This window comes from Falco peregrinus, chromosome 7 (assembly GCF_023634155.1).
Source record: "Falco peregrinus isolate bFalPer1 chromosome 7, bFalPer1.pri, whole genome shotgun sequence".
Lineage (NCBI taxonomy): Eukaryota > Metazoa > Chordata > Aves > Falconiformes > Falconidae > Falco > Falco peregrinus.
Genome location: NC_073727.1, coordinates 33,893,908 through 33,914,420, shown reverse-complemented (window position 1 = coordinate 33,914,420; position 20,513 = coordinate 33,893,908). Strand labels below are relative to the sequence as shown.

At 41.6% G+C, this 20,513-nt stretch overlaps 1 protein-coding gene and 1 long non-coding RNA gene across 12 annotated transcripts in view; one reads left to right on the top strand and one right to left on the bottom strand.

Annotated features, from left to right (window-relative positions):
• TRMT11 (tRNA methyltransferase 11 homolog) overlaps positions 1 to 12,102 on the bottom strand; it is a 28,754-nt gene extending 16,652 nt beyond the window's left edge. For 2 of the 5 annotated variants that reach the window (XM_055809662.1, XM_055809663.1), the window contains exons 1-7: positions 11,949 to 12,102; positions 8,502 to 8,567; positions 7,716 to 7,789; positions 5,385 to 5,466; positions 5,200 to 5,292; positions 4,037 to 4,171; positions 2,265 to 2,421 (exon numbers count right to left, since the gene is read on the bottom strand). In XM_055809662.1, coding sequence (XP_055665637.1) covers positions 2,265 to 2,421; positions 4,037 to 4,171; positions 5,200 to 5,292; positions 5,385 to 5,466; positions 7,716 to 7,789; positions 8,502 to 8,567; positions 11,949 to 12,023 — 682 coding nt within the window. In that variant the 5' untranslated portion in view covers positions 12,024 to 12,102. Of the gene's footprint in view, positions 1 to 2,264; positions 2,422 to 4,036; positions 4,172 to 5,199; positions 5,293 to 5,384; positions 5,467 to 6,216; positions 6,236 to 7,708; positions 7,790 to 8,501; positions 8,568 to 8,745; positions 9,166 to 11,948 lie in introns of those variants that run through there. The other 3 variants (XM_027786095.2, XM_055809664.1, XM_055809666.1) reach the window with 3 other exon arrangements.
• LOC114012047 (uncharacterized) lies at positions 12,094 to 16,389 on the top strand. Of its 7 annotated transcripts, XR_003554249.2 has the most exons (4): positions 12,098 to 12,639; positions 12,716 to 12,791; positions 13,397 to 15,112; positions 15,332 to 16,389. It is a non-coding gene; the product is annotated as an uncharacterized LOC114012047 (long non-coding RNA). The 7 variants fall into 7 exon arrangements; XR_003554248.2 differs by having other exon boundaries at positions 12,094 to 12,585; positions 12,716 to 15,112; XR_003554247.2 differs by having other exon boundaries at positions 12,094 to 12,639; positions 12,716 to 15,112.
• The last annotated feature ends 4,124 nt before the right edge of the window (positions 16,390 to 20,513 follow it).

Below are 20,513 nucleotides of genomic sequence, written 5' to 3'. Positions count from 1 at the left end.
GATAACCCAAACTGATTGTCTAGGGGGAAGTATAAAGTATTCAGGTGAAAGTCTTCATTTATTCTTCCAGAAACCTCCAGGCTTCCTTCTGCCCAACTTTGAGGAAAGCATATCTAAACAGTTTATGTAAATTACATTTTACAACTCAGAACTAATCCTGGCCATTCCAATTCTGCTTTACAAAAAAGGGGAATCAAGTCTCCTAAACCACCCTCGTCAAAAGCATTTTTTATTCCAAGGACAAATTCTAATCGCCCACTCTTACATGAATGTGAAAGACTTGTGATTCGACTCATCCAGCAAAAATTTTGTTTCCAACAAGCAAGCACCACTTTGCTAGGCTGTTCTAATTTGGTATTATTTACCTTTGGAGCTTAAAAAAAGAGTAAGAAACCAATCCAGGTATTAAAGTTGCACCAGTAATGAAATCTAAACTGAAGTTTCTTCCAAATCGTCCTCAGATCCTGAATATATGTTCTTTCCAAACCCATTAGCTCAAACTTACTGCATCACTCTCAACTTTGAGCTACCTCCCAAAATTCCAGTGGCAGGGCACTGTTGCACTGAATCTTGAAAACCCTCTAAAGGACCTCAAGAGACAATTGAAATTCCTGGGGTTTCTTTCTGCTGATTAGGATCCTAGCCTAGATGTCTGCAGTCACTAAGAATGAACTTTATCATATGAAATTTCTTTTCTTAAGGTCAAATTCAAAGAAGGATGGCTTGAAAGTAGGTGCAAAAGCCACTGTTCAGTTGTTTAGTCATAAATACACTTTACCGACAAATGGCATGCCACCCAAGTATCTCCAGTGCCCCTATGTACCTTTAATCTCAATCTTGTGTGTTAAAGATGTCTAGTGCAATAAAACCGCAAAAATTGCAATTCAAATCATTAGGCAATTTGGGGACAATTTTGCATGTTACCTCTTGACCTGAAACATGACTTAACATTTATCTTTAATTTCTAGAGCTTCACCACTTCTGTGATTTTTCTTCCTCTGACTTTATTCTTCCTTTTTTTAATTGAATTTTCACTCCCAAGAGAATGAATGGTATCGGAATTTTTTGTGATTTAGGTTTAGCAGATTTTGTAAAAAGACACAAAACTATAGACACGGGAAAGAAATAAACAAGTTAGAGACAAAGTAGAGTAATTTCCTCAGCTTTTCAAAGAGTACTACCCATCTGCAAGGAACACAAGCACAAGGAAGAGGAGGAAATTTCATAGGACATTATTATGCACACAAAAAATCAGATCATACATGAACAAAAATTTAATACAAAAATGTACAGTTCACTGAAGCCGTGTTTCTGAAAATATTATATCCCTGGTTTGTTTTCTATGGTACAGAGAAGTCACATGCCAATAAGAATTTGTCTTACTAGTGACCCTGTAGTGTTGAATTCTCTCTCCCTAACTTCTCTTCAGTGATTTCTGTAGTAAATTCTCTTCATCTTCCCATAATGTAAGTATTTTTAATTGTATGCATCTCACACATGGTCTTCTTAATCAAAGTTGAGCAAAATCCAGGTCAGAAACTGTTATGCTTTTCAAGAAACTGCTATAGGTAGCTTAACACAAGATACTCTTGTATGATTAAATGACGCAACCTGACACAAAAGATCTTCTATTTCACCTCCAAAACAGCTGAGTTTCCCTTAAGCACATCTCTGCTACACAGTAATATGTGGAATTAAAGCTCCCCCTCCTGGCTTAACTAAGAAAAGTTCAGCTGAAGGAGAACGCATGGTGCAAATAAAATTATCCTGATGACAAGGTGTGACTACAAGGAACACTGTTGAATGCTATGACCTGACTATCGCTGTGTTGCATTATATGCCCAGAAGTGCCCTCAGCACTCTTCTGATCAGCTAAAAAAATGCTGCTCCTTGTAACATTCTGAAAGTGGCTGTAGGAAGCGCTCTAGCCAAATTTCAGTTCTTAAGTCACTTTGGATCTTAAGCAGTCCATGACACACAGGAACCGGTGTTTAAGCAATGTTAAAAAAAATAACACAGGGAAGACAGACGTGTCAGAAGTGTACGACAAACTGTTTATATCTTCTGAAGCTGGTCTGCTTCCCCAAAAATCCCTTTCAAGTTAACAAAACAGTCATTTCACAATCACCATTTTGCTTCTGGTATTATCTCAAGAATCAGTTGAGCACCAGAAGCTGCTGTACCAGGTGAAAGCATGGTGCTGGCAGTAACAGAACCTCCCAGTTTCTCCCGCCAGTAGAGAAAAAAAAACCCAATATATATACCTGTTCCAACAAAGGGATCATATACGACATCATTGGGTTTTACTCTCCCATGGTTTGCCATAATGAAAGAAAGGCAGGCATCCATGCTTGTATTTCCAATAAAGTGTCTTTTTTTTATACTGTAGGACTCGATAAGTTCTCTTTGACCATCTGCAATCTGTTGAAACATTCAAAATCACTGTCAGGTCTTAGATACAAGATATAAGCTGACAGGCTAAAACTTGCTTAAGTCACACCATCCAACAAGCAGGTAACTCTTCATTTCATAACACATCACCTTGCTTACTGCCACCTGAAAACACAACAGACTTCTTTCCAAGCAACAGACATATCGGTTCAACACCTAGATAAATTCTTCAAGACACAGGTCAAAAATATGTAAATAATTTAAAGAGAAAATTCTTCTGAAGAAACAACAATTAGAGCAACTTTGCTATTATTCTAGATATCAGAAAAACAGTTCCTGGCAATTCAGAGTTAGAAGAGTTTCAAAATTACAAGTAGGAATGCACTTTAACACACAAGTGCATACACACATGCACACGCTTATGGTCTTACAGAATTTTCATCTTCACTGGTGTTTCTGTCATGCTCAAAATGTAAATTTAGGATAGCATTGATACATTAGAATTTACTAGAAAAACAAACAAAGACCAAATGCTAACATTTTTACATCAAACTTCCAAAATATGTTGAAGACTACCAAAGCAATCTGGAAGCAAACATGTTCAAAAACTCTATTCCCCAGCTCTGGTCAACATCAGTCTTACCGGGTAAACAAAATATACTTGCCTATTTTTTTCAGGTTGGTTTACTCATTTTCAAACACTTCAGGAACCCAGCACAGATGGGACAACAGCTGCAATGTTTTGCAGTATTGCCACATCGCCCGGGGTGTTTCACATTCATCACAGCCATGGAGAATACTCACAGGTGCCAATAGATCACTTGGCCCTCTAAATTCTCTGTACCCAATCCCCTGACCATAGCTGTACAACCCCAGTAGTGGTTGTACAACCTTCCAGCTGCACTTGACTCAAGACATTTCAAGCACATATTCCTATCAGTGGCTGGTGTAATTCTGGAAGATGTCCTTTGGGGAGCCACCTTTTCGCCATAAAAAAATAAAAGACCAGATTTCCTCAGGATATCCTAATAACGCAGCAGGTTTGGAGTGCATACACTCAAGGACATTTGTAGTAAAGACCTGAGATTACAAGCTCCAGACAGTTTTTGAATGGGGTTCCTACTGTAGAGCACGGCACTGTCAGCATCCCCTCAGTGGGCTGGGCCTGCTGATGTCCAAAGCCTCAGGGATCAATCTGGACCTTTCTGTGGAGGTGCCTGTCAGGGTTACTTAAGCACGTACAGATTGCTCCAGTGGGGCTGATGCAACACAGCAGGGCCACGAGCCATCTACAGTTCCTGTAAACATTTTTCAGTTTTTGAAACAAGCTGCTGGTGCTTTTAGCTCCATCTGGGCCCACAACCACCACAGCTGTGTAGTTTCCTCAGTGGAGGGCAAGATAAGGTGTGTTCCCAGATACAACTTCAATTTTTCCCACCTCTAAATTGCTCAGTTAACCTGTTTTTTTTCTAGTCACAATAAGGACTTTGAAGACTTGCATCAGTGTATTATGCAGTGAAAGATTCATCCATAATTATATTGTCTGTTTCTATTAAAACATAACACAGTTTTTTACATTTAAAATTGAAGAACACTCTCTTGAAAATACAAGCTCATAAGAACTGAAGCAAGTGTACTCACATACCCATCTACCAAAATACAGATGAAAGGGCTCTTCTGGAACATTATTAGGGTCCATTCCATAATCTTCCAAAATCCAGAAGATGTGTTCTGGATTCTTTAAATTGACTTTTCCTTTGAATGGCAGAAACTCAAGGGCCTATACAATAAAGAAGAACAGAATCAAAAAAAGGTCAATTTTTTTAAATACATACCCAATAATAAAATTAAAATAAAAATGAAATAAATATAAAACCACACCAAAAAACAAACGACAATTCCACTTGAGAAATGATAGTTTAGTACTAAGAGTATATTCTCAATTTCCTCTGGATTTCTGAAATGTCTTTCTTGTAAATAAAGATAGCCCAAATAATTAAAGATTAGAAATCAGGAACCATAACATTTTTTATTAACTGAACAAAACTCAACTTTAGAGGAAACGAACTGTGCACATTAATTGTGCAATTTTCAAGTTATAAAAAGAACACTGACGATGAACAATGGGATTTAAAATTTTAGCGATGTGCAGCTACACCAGTTTACATACTCAGCATTATTTCATGTACACAAAAATCAAACAAACGGGAAAGGGTAGCTACTATTAATACAGACAATTTCAGTCTTGGTAAATGAAGTAAATAGAATAAATAGCTGCTAAAATAGAATGTGAAAGAGCAAATATTAACAGTAATTTAGAAAAAAAATCCTAATTAAAATACTGATACAGTTAGGAGGAGACGAGAAGAGCAGACAAGAGCATAAGGACAGAACAGGAAATCAGCACACAATCCACAGCTTGCAAATGAAGTAATTTGTTTCATGTTCTGCAACAATAAATGCCTAATATGGAGATCAATTAACAGATTTTCCAAAAACCTAGCACCTAACTCTAGCCACTTGAATCTTACAGGTTTGGGCAATAAGCTAGTTTCCCCAGCACACTGGGCTGAAATCAGCCATGATATTTCTTTGACTTTGTAAATGCCTTACATGGTCTGTTAGAAAAAAACAACCACAAAGTCATGAATTTTGAGGGAACATTAATTCAGACACAAAGATCTCATTTAGAGCTGATAAGAGATAAGCTGTAATCTGCTTTAAGATCTTCAGGAAACCCAAACTGATAGCATGCAATAAGAACAACATGAATAAATTAAATCAAAGATTTCTCAAAAGTCTACTTACATCTATCTTTTTTATTTTCTGTGCCTGAGTCAGTGTTTTATTAAATGTATGAATATGTACTTTGTAAGTAGAGTCCGACTGTAGATATGGAAGCTGAAAAAAAGGCAAAGATACTTTCATTAGTACAGCCACAGTGCTATTCAGTGTGATTAAGTAACCATATTATCCAGACTTTACATGCATACCATCTTGTCCATTGGATAGTTCTTCAAAGTTGCATAGAGCTCCCCCACAGATCTTCCATGACCCCACAGTTCAAATATAGACCTGAAATCACAACATTTTTGAGACTGCAGTCACACGGGGGGGGGGAGAAATGCCTTACATATTTAGTCCTTTTGCTTCATGGAGCACTGAAGTGCAGTATTTAACTCTTAGCACATGCTTAAATTTTGTTCTTAACAGGGACACACTTATTTTTAATCCTAAACAAATATTTTGATGATGCTTTTTTATACTAAAAGGTAAATTTCAGTCTTAGTACCTTTGGACATCACCAGACCTTTTTCTGACACACAGTGATACTAGTAGATGAGACAAAATTAATTTGATGGGGTAAGCGAAGGCTGAAAAAGGTCAAGAACAGACCTTCAAAGTGTTACATTGCCCTGGAGTAACACAAACCATGAAACTGCAACATCCTACGTAGAATGACCTCATCAGAGGTTCTGTCCCATTTTAAGATGTAGTTATGATGTTTGACATTTTCAGATGTTAAAACATTACGCTGTCTTCCTACACTCTTGTGTGTCCGTTTGTTTCCATCTTGCTAGCTTTAAGAAAAGCATTGACTTGGAAGATCAGAGAACCAATGCCCCTGTAAGGAAGGCACACCACCACATCACAAGCCTTTCCCCCAGCATTCAAGTATCCCAAACGAGTGGCCTTTCCATATCAAAGAAAAAAAAATCCTTTTAGTAAGGGAATCCTAGTGTCACTGCATATCTGCATATATTTTTAGACACTTGCGACGCACTGTAAACACAGTCTTTAAGGATAAGTAGTGCCATGTGGTACCTTTTCAAAGACGAATCGTGAAGGAAAATCTTCAAAACGTTAACCGGTTTAGCTCACTCAAACAAAAATAAGAGAGAACTACATTTTACTAAGTGACAATAGCAGACACCTAGGCCCAGCAGTAAGCTATTTTATTAAAGTATTCCTTTGCCGAATAAATTATTTAACGCTTCATTTCTAACCTGCATTTACCCAGAAAAAAACATACATGTTTGAAGTGTCTAATTTTTTTCCTAAAGCTTTCGATTCATCTACTGTGATAATTTAAGCTTTATTTATCGATGGAGCAATGAAAATGCTAACATCATAGGCTGTACTAGAGAGAACCGAATATTCATCTTTGAATTTTATTCAACTGTTGGAGAAGCTCTTATAACACCTTCAGGCCCACTTCTTAATTTTACATTTACATATGTATTGGAAAAAAACCACAAAACGGTAGGGAGATTTTATTTAGATAAATGTATGCTTCAAAGCTTTTAATATTGATAGCAGTGCAATGGAGACACTCCAGCAATCTTACTCTAAAACTAACGTATCTCCCCACAAACAGAAATTGGCTGGGAAAAAGCCATGGGCCAGTTAGGCTTTTGACATACAAGCATACATTAGCTGAGAGAGCATGGCGTATGGAACATCCGCAAGCGGTTTCGTCATGTTTTACTTCATTAGTTGTCCAGAGCTGCTTTTGGAAGTGCAGTACAGCTTATCACCATTGGAAACACACTGTCATTAAGGACAATTCTGTATACACGGGGCTTCTTTAGGCAAGAGTGGACAGCCCAAGTCACTGTAAGGTGGAACTGAAAACCTGACACAACAAACACTCAACAGGGACCATGCAACACCCTGCAGAGGCACCCAAACTCTGAACAAGACAGCACAGGCACCACAAATTTATTATGGTCAGAGCACCACACCACAGCTATGCTGCTTCTCAACCTGAACCATACCCCTGAGGTACCTCTGAAGCCTCGCTGGAAAGCATGTTATTCAGACACCCCTAAAAAGGACAAAAGCAGCTGGAACAATAACTCCCTGGCATATTCCTGTGCTCTTGAATTTTCTAGAGGGACCTCTGCTGCAATGGTCTGTGCTGAGGGCTCAGATACCAGCACTAGGAGGGTGACACAATCTTTCCCTTCCAAATTTGATTTTCAGTTTTTACATATCACTGGGTTTATCTTTTAATTCCATACACATTTTAAAACAAGCTACTAACTAAACGTTATTCAAGGCGACTAAAATATCAGTGACACTACAAGACAAGTACTAGCTCTGAAGTAAAGAACACCAACTCAAGACCCCACGCTGATCGTACACTAAAGAGGATGTGCATGCTACATAATTAGTCCTACAGGCTCCAGTAATGCCTCCTCAATTCTAGAGGCAATCAGAGACTATTTATTTTAATACTCCATACAAAATTACTATTTGCCACAATACAGAACAATTTTCCACTGCCTATGTTATCATTTACAATATTTTTCACCTCTTACTTTGCACATACTGTCCTTTTCATTAGTCCCCTTGCCATCTCTTCTGAAGGAATATTGAGAATCCAAAATGGAGACTGAAATAAAGAGAAGATAAGTGATGCACATACCAAGTTGGACGATGTCTCATGGATTACAGAACTACACAATACTGTTCTACAAAAACAGGACATGTACTGCTGAAGATTAAAAAAAGATAGATTTGTGAATTGTACAGAGAACATGAGGATAAAACTGTATACTCTGCTTGAATGGCTGAGAAATTTTATTAGGTATTCCATTTTCCCACCATATGTTTGACTTGGTAAAACATTATTATTTGTTTATGCTTCTCTAGATTTTTCATCTTCTAAAGATTCAAAACACTATGAAACACACAAGTAGTAACTAAAACCCTGTAACATTCTCTGACTAAGCATTGAGATCAGAATTGTACAGCTTCCTAGCTTCGCTCTTCTAGATACACTTTCCATTGATTTAGAGGCAAACACCAAATTCAGACTGCTGCTGAATGTTTTGTGTTTCGGCTGTTCTGAAAAGAAAGGAGAGCCTCTCAGTAGATGGCACTGTTTCTTTTCACACTGTTATAGGAAGACATCCCAAGGTGCATTTTGTGCACCTTTTACTCAGTTCCAAGTCTACTGAGACTGAAGTGCTCATTTTTGGAAGATTCCTTATTTTCCTAAGAAACTTCAAAATTCATTCAGCTACCCACATTAAATAAAAATGCTATTAAAAAAACATACTCGTATACCATACATGCATTCAAGTAAAATATTTGGTCCTCACATTTACACGAATTTCCTGCTCACTGCTGAATTGTCCACCATAAAGCGAGAGCAAAGATGTTATTTCCTAAAGAGAAAATATAAAGGTCAAGCTTTAGAAGCATTAACTAATGTTTTAAAGAAACATAAAAAAAAAAAAAGCAGCATACCGTAAATTCTAATGCAGATGGTAACCTCCATAGGGATTACCAACAAAATGTCAGAGACAGCAACAGAAGAAAGAATAGTGTTTATTACTGACTTACTGTGGGAATCAACAGCGAAGCATTCTTGAAGTAGTTGTGTGGACAGGGCAGAGATTCACAATTAAATTCAGCTTGTACATACTGTTCATGAACTCAAAAAAATTAGACCTCCCTGCTATAAAAGCAGCTGATCACCTTTCTCAGAGTTCAGTTGCAAAGGAATGAGCTATGGTTAGGTTATGAAAAGTTTTATAGTATACAACACGGTAAGATTAAGTTAGGCAAATTTCAGTAATCAAATAGCACAATTTTGCACTTTCTCTTTCATCAAAATCTTTACTGTTCTATCCTACACTCTCACAATGTTATTCCTCCTAAAGTACTATTCTAACTACTCTTAAGCTATTTTTCTAATTCATGTAAAAGCAATGTTTCACTAGCAACACTGACTCAGGGCTAGGCCCAGCACTGAGCATCAATTCCTTTTCTCTTACCTCTCTGCTTTACAGATATATCAACAGTTTTCTTCCATAAGTGTCTTTTCCAGAGTAAACCAAATCAAAGACTGTAAACTGAACACACAAAACAGCAAGCCTCCAAGAAACAAGTTAGTAAGTAATAATTTAAAAAAAACCACCCACTAAAAAGGCTTTTGAATGGAAAAGAGAGGTAAACATTGGAGGATATTTCTCACTCAGCCCCTTCACTAGAAATGACACGCTGCAGACTGAACATTACTGGCAAAAGAACACAGAACCAAATTTTTATATTGGCTTAGATTTGAACCGAGTGGGTAAGTAAAAAGATTACCGTGAAGTATCCCAAAAAATGGAGGAAAACTCCAACACAACACTAGCACATGGCTTTAGTGGGACATTACCGTATTCACTTCCATCTTTTCATTTGCACAGAAAGAACATAAGAAACACTGGAAAAAAAACAGGGGGTTTGCTGCACGAGAATAAAAGTTTATGCCAAACTATTTAACTGTATGGTCATGGGACAGCAAAACCACCTGAGGTTTTAAACCTCAGTCAGTGGCATCTCCACACACTGTAGGTAATGTTACCTACAGGAAAGTCACAAGAATGAGAAGTGGAGAAAACACACCATGTGAGGAAAGGCTTGGAGAGAAATGCAATCATAACCTCCACACATGCTAAAGGTTCCTGTGATAAAGGAAGGTAAGAATCTGGGTTTGATGTTTACTAAGGAGGAGACAAGAGCACCAAGTTCAGCGCTCCGGATGAGAGGTTGGGAAGGCCCTTTCCAAGAGTAAAAACAGTGAAGCATTGGAACAGATCTACCTGAAGGTACGGATAAAAAAAACATTTGACATGCATCTATTTGTCCTTTAGATATACCTGGTGCTGGAAAAGTTTGCCTGATGTTACCCCTCAGTATCTGACCTAACCAAAGCGAGATCCCCGACAACAGAGCATGGCTTCTTATCAGCTAAGAAATATGAAACAAGAACTTTATTTTACAGACACTGAACAACAAATATGAACTTCAACACCTTCAGCTGTTGTGATCCAGCACCACCACCAGAAGAAAAGCTGACCTCTCATATCCCATACGCAGGTGTGTAGAGATGGAGAACAGACAGCTGATCTGGCTAAAAAAACCTGTCCTTCCTCATTTTGTTAAGTTTTCAGACAAACCAGGTCATTAACGCCACTCATCGCAAAGCCAAACACATGGCTGAGCAGTCATCAGAGTACAAGAAAAGGGAAATGGAACTGCTTTCTTCAGAAGCTGTATTAACCAAGTGCAACTACAATCTTGCTGAAAAAAGAAAAACTTTCTACGTTACGTATATATCATCTTTTTTTTTACTTTACCGGATGACTTTGCCTAGAGAAAAATTGGATTGATCATAAACAAACTCATGTTCCAGTCCCATAAAGCAGACAGTAAAAAGCAATGCACGAAAGAAAGCCTTAATGAAAACAAGGAAAATAAATAATGCAACACACATTAAATATTTTAGAACATGTAATGATAACCTACCAATTGTAACAAAATAGATACATTTCAGCACTATTTTACACAAACAACATACTTCCCTGGATAGCACATTAGTAGCTCTTCCAGATGGTGCCTAGAAGAGCACTTAGTGTATCAAAACTCGTTAAAATGTGTAATAACTCTGTAAATCATCATGGGGGAAAAAAATCACAAGTTAAAGCTACAAACAAAAAGGTTTTCTTGTAAACACGAAAATTGAGTGTATGCTAAACCAGACATATACCAAAGACCCATTAAAAACAACTGGGACTCATAAAAAACACCTGGGAGCTTCAGATAAGTTACAATTTCTTTTTGTTGGAATGATTTCTGTGAATACCTCTTGATGAGCTAAAACCAATTTAGTGACAGGGAACAAACTCTGCATCTCAAGTTGCGCAGCCAGCTGGCACAAACACGCCAATGAGAAGCAGACCGCAGCACTCGAGGCAGGACTGGCTGGCTCCCATGCCTGATCCCACCAGTGTGACACCGAGGAGGGAGGGAGGCTCGTGACCAGGATGCCCCCAACCAGGACACCAGCCAAGGCCTTGGAGACCTCCGTTCCATCCCAGCCCATGCAGCAGGCCCTGGGACTTCAGCGGAGCCCTGTCCTCGCAGCTCCCCGTGCCTTCCGCCAGAAAACGCAGACACCGGCACCTCCGGCCTCACGCGGCTCCGTGACCAGGTGGGACGGCCCGAGGCTCGCGCGTGGTGCCAGGGCAGCACCAACCGCTCTGGTACCGCACCCCAGGGAGCGGCTGCGTAGCTTAAGCAAATCGAGAAGTCACCAAACAAGACCTTAAAAACATTTTGCAAACCCTTCCCGGTTTCCATTTCTTATCTGGAGCCCCAGGTACTTTGCTGGCCACCTCTCCCAGCTCCAAGGCCCTTGCAAGCGGCACGGCAAGTGCTGCCGTAAGGCCGCCGCCAAGCGGCTCTCTCCGCGGGCTGCGGGCTGGAGGCGGCCGCCTGTGCCCGCTGCCAGGCCGAGGGGCGAAGAGGCAGCCCCGCTCCCGGGAGCCGCCTGCCACGGGACGCGGGCAGCGGCGGGCGAAGGGGCCCCGGGCGCACCCCGGCCGCCGGCGGCTCTCCCGGTGCGTGCAGCTGGCGAGGCCACGTCGGCGCCAGGCCGCCCCCCGGGCACACCCCGGGCTCGGTCCCGAGGGCAGCGCCTCGCCCGGGCCCCCGCCTCAGCCGCCCGGGCCCGGGCCCCGGCCCTGGTCCCGGCCCCGGCCCCGCGGGGCGCTCACCGGCAGACGGAACTCGAGGTGCTCCTGCGCCAGCAGCAGCAGGTACCGCCGCAGCGCGGCACCCGCCAGCGCCATGTCCGGCCATCCCCCGCCTCCCCGGGCCGCATGCGCCGCCGGGCGGGCCCAGCGCCCAGGCGGGAGCGGCAGCGGCGGGAGGAGCCCGCCCGCCGCGGCGGGGAGGCGGCGTTGGCGGCCGGGCCGCGGCTTGTGCGACCGAGCGAGCCCCCTGCAGCGCCCCGCGGCCCGCCCCTCTCCGCAGAGCTGCGGCCGGGCGCTCCAGCCGCTCGGCCCGCTGAGGGGTGCGGAGCAGCGGCCGCCAGCGCGGGGCCCGGTACTTGCCTGCGCTCCTGACTAACGAGTGTTTATTTCGCGTTGTTATCGTTCTTTTAATTAGTATTTGGTGTCTGCTTCACACGGCACGGCACGTACCTGTACAGCAGCACCCGCACCCGGGGGGTGCCGGGGGTGCCGGGGTGCGGTGGCGGCGCTGCCCGCCTGGCTGCGCCTCTCCTGCCCCGGGCCGTCCGGTCCCGCCGCCGGCGGCCGAGCGGGGCATTAGGCACCGTTACCCATTAGCAGACGTCAAAGGACTCACGTTCGCTTTTCCGTGGGGAGGAGGTCAGCGCCGGCGGCGTGGGTGCGTATAGGAGCTGACAGGGACGAGAAACAGATTCCCAGGAAAGGAGCAGAGGTGTGACCGTCCAGCAGGGCTGAGGAGGGGAAGTTTTTTGTATTGCAGCTTATATTTTGTTTTGTTTAACATCTAGACTCGATAACTATAATCCCGTGCCCACTGATCTCCCTGTTACGTTGAGCTGAAAGGTTCGGCTTATCCAGATTTCGGTAAGCTTTTTATTAGGACCAGGCCAGCTCAGCACTGAACAGTGTTCTGTATTTTCTGTGCTGATTTTGGGACAGATTTTTTTCTAGAAGGCTAAGATTTTGCTCATGACCAGTGAACGCTGCGTGGGCCCTGTCCTTTATGCATCCCCATAATCTTGTCCTGCAGCTTCTCCAAGTTCTCTCTTCCTGCGGCAATCAAAACTGAGGTTTGCTAGGAAGCTCTAGCCCTGACAATTAACAAGAAAGCAATCTAAATGTGAACTGGCAGCTAAACATGAACTTTCCCAGAGGACAAAGGAAAGGGGTAGATGTGGATCAGGCTTGTTCACCTCAGCAGTTGAGTGCAGAGATCCAGCAGCAAACACATTGCTGAGCTGCTGACAAACCCCATGAGACTGAGATTGCTTGCAAAATCTTGGGATTCCTGAAAGAGATTTAGTGGAAGAAGTCTGCTTTTATTTTTCCAATCTGCCTCACTTTAAATTTCCCAGCTGCATAGCTTCCATTTTAGAAACTCTTTAGCTGGGGTCATTGGTATTATTGTTTAAGCATAATCTCTTTGAGACTGGCTTTTGCTTACTTTATCTGCACTACTTTACCTGCAGAGCATTGCTGACTGTTCCCAGAAGGTGAATGCCTCAGTTTTCCAGTGATACTATTTTCTACAGAAGAATTTAACTAATGCCCTGGGTTTTCCTGCTTTTGACTTGAGGATCCATGCAAAATTGCTGGCAGTCTCTATATGCTACCTAGCATAGTTTGAAAGTGTATGTATAAGTAAAACAGAGCATTTGATGCTGACATTAAAACAAAGTGCTTTTCAGATGCTGTGTTTGTAAACTTAACATACATTCCTGTACTGCCAGTGAGGAGAATCAAGCGGTTTGTTAATGTGGAGTTGGGGAGTCATTTTATGTTGACAACATTGTGTAACCATTGTAGGGAGAGAAAGGAAGAAAAGTTATTCTTTTTAGCTTTCAAGGGAATTTTAAGCACACAAAATGCTCTAATTGAAAATTATCCAGGAAGCTGGAATTAACCACCCTTGTCTCACAAAAAAAAAAAAAAAAAAAAAAAGTTAGAAGATCATATGACAATCATGAGTTTCCATTGGAAAGTGAGAGACCATGAATGAAAAGCCATTATTTAATGTGTTCTGCTGCTTATCTTTCTCAGTTCTCTTCTACAGCCATTGTGTTGCCATCTTTGCTCACCCCGTGCACTGTTCTACATCCAAAGGCAACACAAGTGGTTTTTGACTGTAACCTGCACATCCTGCTGGGGCATTCAGGGAGCTCTGTCACTGCCGGCGGGGTTCACATGCAACAGCATCAACATGGGCAAGTACCCATGAAACCTTATTTAAAAAAACAAAACCAAAACCAAAACCGAAACAAAACAAAACAAAACCCCCAGTGTTTTTAAAATCTAGAAATGCCTAATCTATAATGCAGTTACTAAATCGTTCAGAATTTGCATTTCTGTCCATTTTCCCATAGAAAAAACAGCACTAATCCTCAGCTTTTACCTCCAGGTATCTGTAAGAGAAGTATCAGCTCTACTAATGTGCTAGATGGAAACTTTAGTTCGTGTCTTTCAACAGGTGAAGATCAGATGGCTCTGACACCGGCGGATCTCTGTCGGTGTGTGACAGCCTGTCCCTACTTCGTCAGTTACACACCGCACCGGCAGCCCATCACCCCTGCACCGACCCGCACGGGTGGCGGGCAGCCGGGGGCTGGAGCGGCTGGGCACCTGCCCCCCCCCCAGCTCCCGTGCCCGCGGCCGGCCTGCAGGTTTTCCCTGGCAGACATTGCTGCGCAGCGCAGCCTTTTAAGGGAGAACTATCTATTCTGGGTTTGTCTTCTTCGCTAAATAAGGCTTTGTAGACGGGGCCGCCCTCCCTGACTCGGTGTCTACATCCCTTCTCAGTGCCTGATGAGGAACGTCCCGCTGCTCCCACCGCATATCGGCGTTTGAGCTCCAGATGATGCCCTCTGTGCTTGGTGCCTCCCACAGCCTGCGGGAACCTCGCTGGCCCGGCGTGGGCTTGTCCACCTTTACTGGGCTTGCAGGCGGAGGGAAGGCTGCCCGCCCCTGTGCGCGGGTTGGTGCGCTGCCTCTCGGGGAAGGGCTCTCCCTCTCGCCTGGCTGCAAGCCTGTGCTGGACGGGTCGCCCGGCGCCGCCTCGGATTGTTTGGGAAGCCTGCGGGGCTGCCGGCTGTCAGGAGAAAGTTCCTCCGAAGGCATCCTTGCATGAAGAGTGAGCACCGCGGGGTGCGCTCGGCAGCTGCGGGACCGGCGGTGCGCCCTGTAACCTTGTAAGCATCATGTAACCTCGTAAGCATAATTTACTACCCTGTGCTACAAAATTACTTCTGAATTTCAGCTGAATCACTTTTACTGTCTTCACTGATGTAGAACTATGGGTGGACTTCACAAAATCTTCGGTTATTTAACATCTTTTTCAGCAGCCTTCCCTTTCATTCGGGCAAAACTTCCAAAACCTATCAGGCTGATTTGTTGTTTTTCCTTCGCAGTTGACAGTGCACCCAGGAACCACAGTTACAACGAGTCATTGATTCGTTTTCTGCTTGAGTGCCACAAAACATTTTGAAGAAATGGAAGAAGATAAAGGGCAGAGTGCTAAAGCTACCAGTGCGGTGGGGGACTTGAGAAAAAGTTGGCAGACCTGGGCAGAGGATCACATTGAGTATCAGAGAAAGAACCCGTTCAGCAACGACAACAGACTTGCGTCTAAATCTGTGCATACTCGCAGAGGAGATCCTACCTACGGAAGACCCCCTGAAGGGTCTCAGACAGAGAAGAGAGGGAAAGATGCTCACTCACACGTGGGTAAGGAAGTAGAAGAGCTGTGCTTGATCATTAGAAACACTGGAGAGGTGGGAGAAGATGGACATGTGAGTGTGACATTCGGGCAGCTGTTTGAAACATACGTGACTATTTCCAATAAAGTAGTGGGAATCTTGTTAAGAGCCAGAAAACATGGTCTGGTTCATTTTGAAGGTGAAATGCTTTGGCAAGGAAAAGATGATGATGTGATCATCACTTTACTAGAATAAGGCTTTGTCTAGTGAATTCTGATGCATGGTTCCATTTGGAAAAACATATCTAGATACCATCTTGAAGATACCATTACAGAATTTTAATTTAGCTACTTAGCGGGACACGAGCAGGAGAGAAAATGGGTGAGCAGAGTAAAAAATATTTTTGTAAAAATGGTAGAGATTTGGACAGAAATCACAAATGATGAACCAATTCATCACACTGCCATAATGGCTTGTCCTTTCATTGTTATCACCCGCTACCACGTATACCACAGTTCTTTGGATAACTCCATGGGCTTACCGCTCTACATTACTGAAAGTATAAGTTACTAACTTGCTACCATACACCACTACTTCTTGCATGTTGTGAAATACTCACTGTGTGTGGGATTTTGATTTGTAAAACAAGGAATTGAAAAATTTTTGGGGAATTTATATACTTCTTCAAAAACAGAGCCTGGTATATAGCAAAAGTTTAGATTGTTTTCACATGGTAAAACTGAATAAATGGAAATTGTTGTCATGAAGTATATGAACATTCCTGAATTTACAGAAATATCACAGCAAGAATATTTGATGGTTCCTGAATTAGTTGCATCTTGCATGTATTTTGGACAGCTGCACTAGTCCTGGTATTTAATATTCTATTTTTATCATAATATCTTCTGCAAATCTTCTGTGTCTCTTGTTCTTTTTCCTCGGCATCTCTGTTCTGTTCTTCTAATGCTGTGTCATACCCTAGAAGATCAAAAAGCTCTGCAGCCTTTTAGTGAATTCAGCTATACCCCTTCATAGAAAGTAGGGTGCCACAATGTAAAGATGTGAAAGACAACAGAAACCATATATTGGGCACTGTGCATTCGTGAGGAAAAAAAAAATTAAAAAAAAACTTTCTTTTCTTTCACCAAAATGTGACAATGTTGTTTACAAGAGGAGGAGAGTAGAGATCCTATAGTGCAAAATACATAAAAAAAAGTATAGTGGTGCAGTCCTGTACCTTATTTATCTGAAGCAGAGCTGTGCTTTCAGAGCACAGTTGTGAGTCCTCCAAACTGGGAGAAAAAATGCTCAACTAGTTAAAATTTAGACTGAAAGATGATTTTTGATTAAAATTTCCTTCATGGTTCTTCTGGGGGAACTTTTTCTACGTTTAAAAAGAAAAAAAAAAAGGATTTTTTTATACAGTAGTTGTAATAATGCTATTAAAAATAATCAGGAGTTGTATTTACAGTTCCCACCAGTAAAACTGTACAATTAGAAATATAAAATTCTATTTTTTACCAGTGCAAATAAAAGCTTTTATGTGGTGTTAACTACACGACTTGATGGATCTTTAAAGTAAAATATTCTCTTGCCTCAAAAGGATATTGAAATTTAATTTATGAACTTGATAAAAGCGATAGGTTATTTTATGCTATTTATGTATAATAGAGCATTTTTTTGCAAAAAAACTAAACGAATAGGGCTTCTTCTGACATGTTCATCCAATGAGGATTTGCACCAAAATAAGCCTTTTGACTGAGCAAATAAACCCATGGATTTCATTATCCCTCTGCCTTCTTTTCCTAGTGTAAAGACAATGAAAATAGAAAAAGGGGAAGAAATTAATGGGCTGAGATATGTATGTCTGGAGGACAGTGGAGTCAGATGCAGGTAGAGCATGGACAGGAAAACAAAGGGGGGGGTTTAATCACCACATAATTTTACCACATTGGAAACTGGGGAATATGTGTTGCACCAGGCACTGCTGGTGTGTGTTCCCTTAGTTTTCAAACCCACTCCTTCTTCCTAAACAAATCTGTCTTGCAGCTGAGACAAGACATAAAAGTTGTGATCTTAACACATTTAAAATGCTTTTGTTTTTGGAAAAGCGTTTGTTGCCAGAATTACATGAGCACACCTCAGTGGATTTCAGCTCCCATTAGATAAATCCTGTACATATATTTTGATTTCAAAACAAATCAAGCTTTTTATAATACAGGTATGGAATGTAGTTTGTCTAATTCTAACAATTTTGAAATCCAGGCAAGTCTGCTTTAGCATTAGTTCATAGCTTGCAGGAGGCAATACCAGGTGGTTCAGCTGACACCAGCTGACTAACAGGATGTTAGTATCAGGAAAAATAACACATTACTAGACATTGTACAAATAATACATTAAAAGACATAGAGCTGAGGTAGTGCATAGCCTAAGCACTCTAAGATGCAAGTCCAGCTCGTGTAAACTTACTAGTTCTTAGTTAAGGCTGGCTCAAATAGTTAAAAGTTAGGTGTCTAGGCTTCCGCTGCCATGTAAGTAGTGTTAGATGCTTACATGGCCTCTGCTGCACTCTCTTCTGCTGTTGGTTTGTTTAAATGTCACTTGTGTACATCTACAATAGCTTTAAGCACACCTCTGATCCAAAGATTGAAGCAGAGTAAGCCCTAAAGCAATGGTCTTACCCACTTTGTAAGTGACTAAAAAAAGCTTGCCATGTCATGCTATTTTGATTATAGAAAATATCATTTATAGAGGGATGGATTTTAAAAAAAAAAAATTACAGGGCCAAATTTCCTACCTGTCAGCTTTAGATGAGCATTCTCTAAAGAGTGACTGAGAACTTCTATGTGCCCATGCAATGATTACAAACACCAAGCTGCCAGACTGAGTCAGCACACGGGTTACCAAATCCAATCTCCTGCTTCCAGCAATAGCCACTATTTCACAAGTCTAAAAGACAGATAACACACAATTGAGGCAGTGTGTAGCCCGAGCACTCTAAGATGCAGGTCCAGCTCGTGTAAACTTATTAGTTCTTAGTTAAGGCTGGTTCAAATAGTTAAATGTTAGGCGTCTAGGCTTCCCCTGCCATGTAAGTAGTGTTAGATGCTTACATGGCCTCTGCTGCACTCCTCCGCTGCACTCCTGACACACCACAAAAGTGGTCAGCTTTTCACTCCAGAAAAAAAACCACCTGCTCCTGAATTTTGTATAGTCAGTAATGTGTCATATCTAACAGACACAACAATTTAGTTACTAGTTTACAAGTTTTACAAAATTCTGTTTCCTCATCTGTGATGTGGAGATTAGATTGGCACCTACAGATGAAACAGGAATTTAAACTTTTAAACGAGCAACTTTTTTCCAGCAGACTCCCATCAGAATAAATGGAACAGAACTTATGACGCTACTTTTACAAAAATTGTAGCACATGAGGTTGTTTTATTATTACAGGTTATTTGGAGTAGTAAGTAAACTGACCTTCTGAAAGGTATTCTTGCCCTAAGTAACTTCCAGCTCTTCAAATCTCTCCTAAACTTCACATCTTTGTGGCAAGCTCCCTCAGTGGTTTTTTCTCTTCTTCCACCTGAAGTTTGTGAATTCTGCATCTGGTTTGGTCTGTATGTTGTATAGGGATTATCTGTGTTTTGTCTTGTCAAACACTGAAAGCACTTTTAGCACTTCAATAAATGTAGCACATCAGTTTGAAATGACAGCAACTGAGCTTTTATGCATTTTATTGTTTCCAAGTTTGTCTAATTTCAAATACAATTTTCACTGGTTTGCTCCCCCTTTTTTTTTTAATTTACAAGTCACACTTAAGAAGACTTCATAATAGCTTGAGGAGCTATTACCAGTTTAATCACATTGAAAATGCTGTCCCGATTCAAAACTTTTTTTTTTTTTTTATTCTACGTTTAACAGTGTGGTATGTGTATCTTTCATCCTTTCAGAGGGAGCAGTTAGTACTTCAGCATAAAAGCGTTATTCTCTGGGTTCGCATTAGGCTGGGAGTTTATGTAAAACAATTGAGCAAAAGAGTACAAATAAAGCTTTGTTATTCCTAAACATGTCGTCAAAAAAGCAGCTTTTCTCAGGACTGCTAATACTGGATCAAAGAACAACAGAGCCAGGAGCAGTGGCTAAACAACTTGCCTTTGCTTCTCCAGGCTCTTGGAGAGTAAGAGTTGCTGACTCCGCTCTCCAAGAGTATTTGATTGATCTTTGCTCACCGTAAAGCTCTACAGATGACTTTGGAAGTTTTAAAGTTGCTATAATGCTGCTGTAGGAGACTGTGACATAGTTTATGGGGTCTGCCCACTGCCTTTTCCAGGGACCAGCCAGTAATTCTGAAACATGTTCAAAGCATTAGGATAGGCTTTTGAGAAAATATTTATTCACCTAATTAAAAAAAAAATTATCTGCCGAGTCCAAGAATGCTTGTCAATACAGAAGGAAAATAGAACACAATTCTATGCTGGAAAACACTAATGAGATACTGAGCATTCATCTCAGTAATTACTGTGACTCTCTTAATGCTTTGTTGTTTGAGCTGGTTTGAGGCCTGTCTGCTGCTGTCAGAGACAAGCTGAATTCCCCATCTTGCTCATCAGCAAAGTTTGGAAGCCAGGTTATATCCTGATTTTTACCTTTCCCTTTCCAGCCTTACTGTCACTAGTGGGACCCTTCTCAAATGTACAATATACAAGCTGACCCTTGCGCTTCCATGTGCATTTGACATGTACTGGGTCTAGCTGGGATGGAGGTAATTTTCTTCAGAGCAGCCTGCAAGGTTTTCGGCTTCTGGGTTTGTGACTGAAACAGCGTTGGTAACACACCAGCGTTCTGGAGGCTGCTGAGCAGTGCTGGCACAGCATCAAGGCCACCTGCTCGT